Raw genomic sequence first — 7,471 nt, 5'->3', positions numbered from 1 at the left:
ACACGTTTCGATGAAAGGGCTTTATCATATCAACACCATTACCACCACGATCACTAGTACGTCCACCACTAGAGACTATGACATTCTGAGAATCAGATTCAAGATGATCCAAATAAGCTTTGCACTTTTTCATGTGTGTCATCATATTGCTGGTTCCACATGTAGCACGATTACACGAATAGACTTTACCACAAAAATTGCAGGAGCAGTGGTTCTCGTCATCTTCCAGCCTCGTAAAAACTTTCCATGCCGGTGATCTTGAGGGTAGTTTTCTTTTTGGCTTTGGCGACAACGTTGGAGACTCAGGTTCTTTTCTTTTGTTGTTAGTCGTGTTTCTTTTGGACATCTACAAACAAAACATTTAATTAATATTGAGATAGACGTAATTGTATTGCTAGATTTAGAATTTAATTATGTTAAAATTCTTACTGTGGCCGTAGAGAGTAGAGACAATGACGTTGATTATGAGGGCAGAGAACAGAGGAAGTTTGATGTCTGTAGAGTTTTATACTTTAACATAGGGTTAGAGACCATTAAACCTAATTCTACATTAATTAATTAGTTAGAAAAATTATAGAAAATAACAAAATCAAACATGTGCGAGAGGAAGCAATCGTGGGTTAGTGAGAATATTACATATTTACAAATTATGGTAATATTAATTAAAAAAGTACATTGGGTTATCGGTTCGGTTCGGTTATTCGGATTAAGGAAAAATAGAACCAAATGGTTTGAATGTATATTTGGGTTTGGTTTGGGTCGGTTTGGGTTCGGTTGGGTCGGTTTGGTTTGGTTTGGTTCGGTTCGGTTAAAATGCCCACCTCTACAAAAAAAACCAAATCAAGGGCAAAGAGGTAAACTAACTGAACAAAAACACACGGATATTTAATGACCCGATATTACCTTATTCGGATCGTGTGTAAGATACAATTGTATCCAAACATATTGGATCCACTGGGAGAAACGAACTTTTTGGTAGCGCGCTTGTTAAATGTTGGTCTATATAATAAGGTTTAGTCGATATTAACCCTATTATAATCATCAAATACTAACATTACATTGATGCCAAAGATCTTCACATTGATACCAAAAAAAAACCAACGTTACCCATAAATATCTTTCATGGCGTTAGATAATTAGTGGATATTCGATAGTAGCTTTACTATAATCACAAAATACAATAGAACCTCTATATATTAATATTTTTTAAGTTAATACTTACTATAAATTAATATTTGTTTACGGTTCCGAGTTGTGCCGGTATAAAAAATTACATAAATCGATAAAACAATAAGATAATACTTTTTTTGAAATTTGATGTAAAAATATGGTCTCATATATATCATAAATGAATAATGATATAAATTAAATATATATATATATAGAAGAAAATTTAGTGAAATATGACTCTATTGTTGTTTGTCTATTCTTGAATTTTTATTCATATTGGACCTCATCTATAATCTTTCTCATTGCATCAAAATTCTGTTGTGTTGTTTTCTCAAATTACATCCCAAAATTGTGGCGTTAACTAGACGCGATAGTTGCTTCTTTACGTGTAATTGGTTGTAAAGATAGCGCAATATCTTCTTGGACTTCATCATGAAGGATACTAACATCAATTTCTTATAAAGTATAAACTTCTAAATATTTATTATTTTCACCTGCATAATCTAGTAAACTATCGACATCCATCGTATTACAATATCCAAAATTATAAATTAAGAAAATTCTAGTGAATTATAATAAATGTATGTTATTTTTAATAGAGAATGTCCAAAGCTATGAAAATGAAAAAAATTATTAATTTATCGATAAATTTATAATTATTAATTTATCAATAAAATAAAACTTCTATAAATTAATAAAATTATATGGTCTTGACTTTATAAATTTATAGAAATTTTACTGTACCAACATTACCATAAATATCTTACATGGCGTTAGTGGTCCATACTACTCCTGCTTTCACCCACCAAAATAAATACCTAGATTCGTCTCAAAGAGAGACAGACACTCGCTCTCTCATTCCTCTCCGTCTCAAATTTTATCTTTATCTTCGAGATTACTGTGACGGCGAATCATTTTTACAGAGAAAATGGTGAGAAGAGGAAAACTCCGATCATCATTTCCGTGCGCGTTTCCTATACTCATAGTTTTCTAAATCTGATGCGTTTATTTCTTTTTTTTTCTACCTCAGGTTGTGCTTCAAGAGTTCAAGAAGCAGAGATCAGTGACAAGGACTCTCTTCTTCTCGTATACTTAAGTTGATTATTTTGTTTTTTTGGTTAATATGAAAAATTGTGAACTGTTTCCTCGTTTCTTTGTTTTTACGCGTTAATCTGTTGGAGTTTGTAGCTCGATCGTGTACATTGACGCACATCTTTGTTTTATTCATATACACAATTTTATTCCAAACATAGTCATGTCAACTCTATATAAGACTAGTAAACTATATGAGATGACCATGGCCATAATACAAAGCATATTTTGCTTCACTGATCTGCAATATTCGAAAAAAAAATCTATATACATTTGAATGCTACAAAAACATATGAAAAATCAAAAGTTTGATCAAAAATTTAGAGCAAAAGATCAAATTGAGTTAAGGTTTAGATGGAAAATAAAATACAAGTAATGATAATAAAACCAAAAATAATGGAAACATGCCCAAAACTAAGTCTTTGACTTATGGGCTTATTTAAAAAAACTTGATGACCCAAAAAAGACCTGACCCGTCTCGGAATGACCTGATTCAGAAGTCTCATGAGTAAACCTTCACTGAACCTCGTCCTTGATTAGTCGTCGTCGTCTATCTTGTGACCGGTGAGTGTTCCTTGAGATCTTTATTATCGAAAATGTATGTGGACTGGTTTTGATTTCTGCTTCAAAACCAGTCCACATGCATTTTTAATAATTAACTTATGGACCGTTTTTCTTTACATGTTTACCAATTATCCTGTGGATTATCTCAAAAAACGCTTTGTGTATAGCAAATATTTATTTATTTGTTTTATTTACTTAATTTATAAATAATAATAAGCAAAGATAGTTCTAGAAAAATCGAGAAGAGAGACTCAGTTCTCACTTCTCCAATCAATCCATCCAAATATTTGGCTTTTTATTTGATTTGAAGAAATTGCAGTCAGCGAGTGATGAAAGTTTGATGGCATCTTGTACCAATCTTGAGAATTATCTAACTCATGGGAAACTTTCGGATATATGTTTTGTGAACTAAAGATTCTAAGAGAAGCTTTACCAGCAGAAACTAAGAAACCAATTCAAGTGTTAGACTTCTTGAAACAGGTTGAAGATTGTTATTTTAATGCATGGATCGCTTATCGAATCTTGATGACGATTCCAGTTTCAGTTGCATCTGTTGAGAGAAGCTTTTCAAAGCTGAAGTTGATAAAATCTTATCTTCATTCGAGTATGTCACAAGAGACAAGGGCGGATCTACGTGAAGAGGAAGGGGGTCAGATGACCCCCCGTTAAATGTTAAAAACAAAAATTTGTAAGCTGGTTTCTTATGGATTTTTCGGCATAATTGGTTAAAATTCTCTTTATTGATCCCCTCAAATCCCTTTCCAACATGGGTTCGAGTCTTACTTAGTACACTTTTAATTGATTTTTGTTCATAATACCGTACTTTATTTCTTTTAGTTTTAAAAAAAAATTATAGTCTTTTTACACTGTTTGATTTTTATTTTTAAAATAAAATTAAAACGTAAAACTCTTATAATTTAAATTTTAAAAAATAACATTAATATTTTGGAACAAATGAAAATTTATTTAATATTTTGACCTCCTAGAAAAATATTTCTAGATCCGCCATTGACAAGAGAGAGTAAGTGACTTGGCTATCTTGTCTATCGAAAGGGAGCTGCTTAAGAGTGTTGACTTGGAGAGTTTGGTTAACGATTTTGTAGCACAAAAAGGAAGAAAAGTTATGTTTTAGAATTAAGATTTGGGTTCTACTCTTGTTATCTTGTTCGATCCATATCTCCTTTGCTTTAATAATTTGTTCAACTAGGCTTCCTCAATCCTGGTTTGGCTCAATCCTGGAAATACGACACACCTATTCACTTGCTTCCTCAACAAGCAATTAACCAAATAAATAAGAAACAAAATAACTCAAAACAGATTATAAAAGCAACAATTGTTACTCTTTAATACTCTTGTAGCTACCACACTAGTTGACTTCATATACTTCTTCGGCCTTTACAGATATTTAAATGCATCTTCAAGTCTTATATTGACTAATGAAGAAGCACCCTTTAATGCCAATCTGCTAACACCTATCTTATTTGGCTACTTCAATCAAATATTGGATTATGTTTGAAAAATCTATGATTAGGATAACATCTTATTATAGACTACGGGAAAAGATTATTCAAGAACGATGAATAAACTTGTAATGAAAAAATGAAAATTCATGGCTTAGAGTTTTTGATTGGTGATATAATTGCCAATTTTTTGCAAATATTTTGAGTTTGTTTTGTATAGGAGGTTATTTGTTACTTTTCAAATTAAAGGTGCAATTGACAGTAAAATATTAAAATTGGCCTGGAGATTAGGGGGGTATTTCTCATATCTAAAAATCTATGATTAGGATAACATCTTATTATAGACTATGTGAAAAGATTATTCAAGAACGATGAATAAACTTGTAATGAAAAAATGAAAATTCATGGCTTAGAGTTTTTGATTGGTGATATAATTGCCAATTTTTTGCAAATATTTTGAGTTTGTTTTGTATAGGAGGTTATTTGTTACTTTTCAAATTAAAGGTGCAATTGACAGTAAAATATTAAAATTGGCCTGGAGATTAGGGGGGTATTTCTCATATCTAAAAATCTATGATTAGGATAACATCTTATTATAGACTATGTGAAAAGATTATTCAAGAACGATGAATAAACTTGTAATGAAAAAATGAAAATTCATGGCTTAGAGTTTTTGATTGGTGATATAATTGCCAATTTTTTGCAAATATTTTGAGTTTGTTTTGTATAGGAGGTTATTTGTTACTTTTCAAAGTAAAGGTGCAATTGACAATAAAATATTAAAATTGGCCTGGAGATTGGGGGGGGGGGGGGTATTTGTCATATCTAAAATGTGACAGCACAATTAAGAAAAACAAAAGGACTCTGACTCCTAAACAGTAATATACATACGATTTAAACCTCGTAACCTTCTTCTTCACCCCCTACTAACTCTCTCAGTCGCAAAAACCGCCGCCGCATCTCCACGACCGTCTTACCACCGGATAATCCATAGGTACTACTTCAATGTCCTTCAGGTCTTGTTTATTAATCAAAAGATGAGTTGCATTAAGAATTTTGGATCCATCGAATCTGACTTCTTTCTCTCTTCTATATTAATATCGCTCGAATCAGCAGCCTTTGATAGAAATTGGGTTTTCGTGTTGTAGAAAGCAGCTAAGGGTTCTTTTTATTTATTGCTTCAGAGATTTATGGCTGCTTCAATCTCAAGAAGGATCTTTCGCACTTTGGGATCCTTAACAGCTCTAGGACGAGTCTCTTCACCAAGTATTTTTTTTTTTATCTCATCTTCTTCACTCAGTGTCAAAATGTGATTTTTATGTTTTTGTTTCCTTGATCTCTTTGATTGTTTCTCTGTGAACAGATTTACCCGTGAATACATCTGGAAATGGTTTAGCTTCTCTTACTAGTAGTGATCTCAAGGTCATCTACTTAGTTAGTACTCTTGAGTTGTCATCTTCCTGAGTATGTTTCAGTTGTCTGGGTTTCATCTCTGTTAAATCAATTGCAGAATGGAATGGCTTTATTTTCCAACCGGAAGCTCTCGACTTCTATTTTGACTCCTGATGATACGTTTCCTTCTGATTTACTTACACCAGACCGAACCATAGGTATCGTCTGTCTATGTTGTTTCGTTTTCAAGCTAATTCCATAACTCTGTATCTTTCATATGCTTTTTACTGAGAATTTTGTACAGTTTATGGGAATTTATGTTGGAGAAATGTAGTTACTTTATGGTTTGAGAGGAGTTCCAGGCCTCATTACGTGAAGGTTTAACTTAGGTTTGGTTGCCAGTGTTTCTCTCTGTTTTGTGATTGTGCTTGAGACGTGTTTAAAATTTCTGAACGATGATCTTTTTCCTTATTGCTTCTCTCTTTTTAAAACTTCTGAACATGTGTGTTGACTGGTTCTGGTATTGATACTTTCCGTAGGACAATACCAAGACTTGGTCATTCCGGTGACAAATTTTCAGAACGAGGACAAGGGTTTCATGGTGTTAGCAGGTGATGTCTTTGATGTTCCAATAAGGAAAGATATCATTCACAATGTCGTGCGATGGCAGCTTGCTAAACGCCAGCAGGTAACTAATTCAGTTATCTCACAGTGCCTTTATTTAGTCAGTCGTATAAGCAAACAATCAATAAGTGTGTGTGTGTGTGACACTCACTTTGTTGGTTGATATTTAGGGAACTCATTCGACCAAAACATTGAGTGAAGTTAGTGGAACTGGTAGAAAGCCATGGAATCAGAAGGGTACAGGTCGAGCTAGACATGGTACACTGCGTGGTCCGCAGGTAAATAACTTTACTTTTATTTTTTTAAGGTTTCTTGCCATCATATATAGCTAGCTCTCTGATTGAACTTTATTGAACCCTTAGTTCCGAGGTGGTTGTGTGATGCATGGACCCAAACCGAGAAGCCATGCGATAAAGATGAATAAGCAGGTCCGACGGCTTGGACTGAAAATAGCATTGACAGCTCGAGCCGCAGAAGGAAAAGTCAGTCTCTTTCTCTTCTTAATCACAACTTGTGCTCTTGATCGTCCATCATAACTGTGCCTTTGTTATTAAACTGGTCTTATTGTATCTGATGGTTGGGGAAATTTATGCAGCTCCTCGTGTTTGATGATTTGGCATTGCCTACGCATAAAACAAAGAACATTGTGAATTATTACAATCAGATGGAGAAGACAAAGAAAGTCCTTGTTGTAGAAGGTGGTCCTATTGATGAAAAGCTGAAGCTAGCCACCCAGAATCTACATTATGTCAACATAATTCCATCAATAGTAAGTTATAGATAATCACATATCAAACCTTGCGGTTCCTCGACTTTATTGGATTAGCGAATCTTGAACCTTGTTTATATAACGCTTTGCAGGGGCTAAATGTTTATAGCATTCTGCTGCATGATACGCTTGTGATGTCCCGTGATGCTGTGGATAAGATCGTTGAGCGCATGCACACTCCTATAAACCGTTAAAGAGAGCTGCATGTAGCATTGTGATGTCCCGTGATGTTGTGGACTAGATCACAGCATGTAGTTTCTGTACCGGCAATTTTATTTTGGTTTAGAGGCCTCCTATGGTTATTATCACACTGGTTTGTTAGCATGATTGAGTTTTTAAATAATGAATGGTATACTATTTCTATGTGTTTTAGACGTTCAATTACTTGGGCATTTAGTGA

The 7,471-nt window shown here is 33.6% G+C and overlaps 1 protein-coding gene across 2 annotated transcripts; it reads left to right on the top strand.

The window, feature by feature from the left end:
• LOC104790508 (50S ribosomal protein L4-like) lies at nt 5,171–7,471 on the top strand. Of its 2 annotated transcripts, none has more exons than XM_010516276.1 (9): nt 5,171–5,280; nt 5,471–5,552; nt 5,650–5,708; nt 5,797–5,896; nt 6,218–6,366; nt 6,473–6,580; nt 6,665–6,784; nt 6,898–7,071; nt 7,164–7,471. In XM_010516276.1, the coding sequence occupies exons 2-9, from the start codon at nt 5,477–5,479 to the stop codon at nt 7,263–7,265; spliced, it is 888 nt and encodes a 295-aa protein (XP_010514578.1). In that variant the 5' UTR covers nt 5,171–5,280; nt 5,471–5,476; the 3' UTR covers nt 7,266–7,471. The 2 variants fall into 2 exon arrangements, with proteins under 2 accessions (XP_010514578.1, XP_010514579.1); XM_010516277.2 differs by having other exon boundaries at nt 5,174–5,280; nt 5,435–5,552.

Source organism: Camelina sativa, chromosome 6 (genome assembly GCF_000633955.1).
Source record: "Camelina sativa cultivar DH55 chromosome 6, Cs, whole genome shotgun sequence".
Classification (NCBI taxonomy): domain Eukaryota; kingdom Viridiplantae; phylum Streptophyta; class Magnoliopsida; order Brassicales; family Brassicaceae; genus Camelina; species Camelina sativa.
This window is presented reverse-complemented; position numbering and strand designations above follow the sequence as displayed.

Coding starts and splice junctions, on each gene's coding strand:
- LOC104790508 (XM_010516276.1), top strand. CDS start 5,477: ATGGCTGCTTCAATCTCAAGAAGGATCTTTCGCACTTTGGGATCCTTA. Junction 6,367..6,472: donor AGCTTGCTAAACGCCAGCAG/GTAACTAATTCA, acceptor GTTGATATTTAG/GGAACTCATTCGACCAAAAC. Junction 6,581..6,664: donor GTACACTGCGTGGTCCGCAG/GTAAATAACTTT, acceptor TTGAACCCTTAG/TTCCGAGGTGGTTGTGTGAT.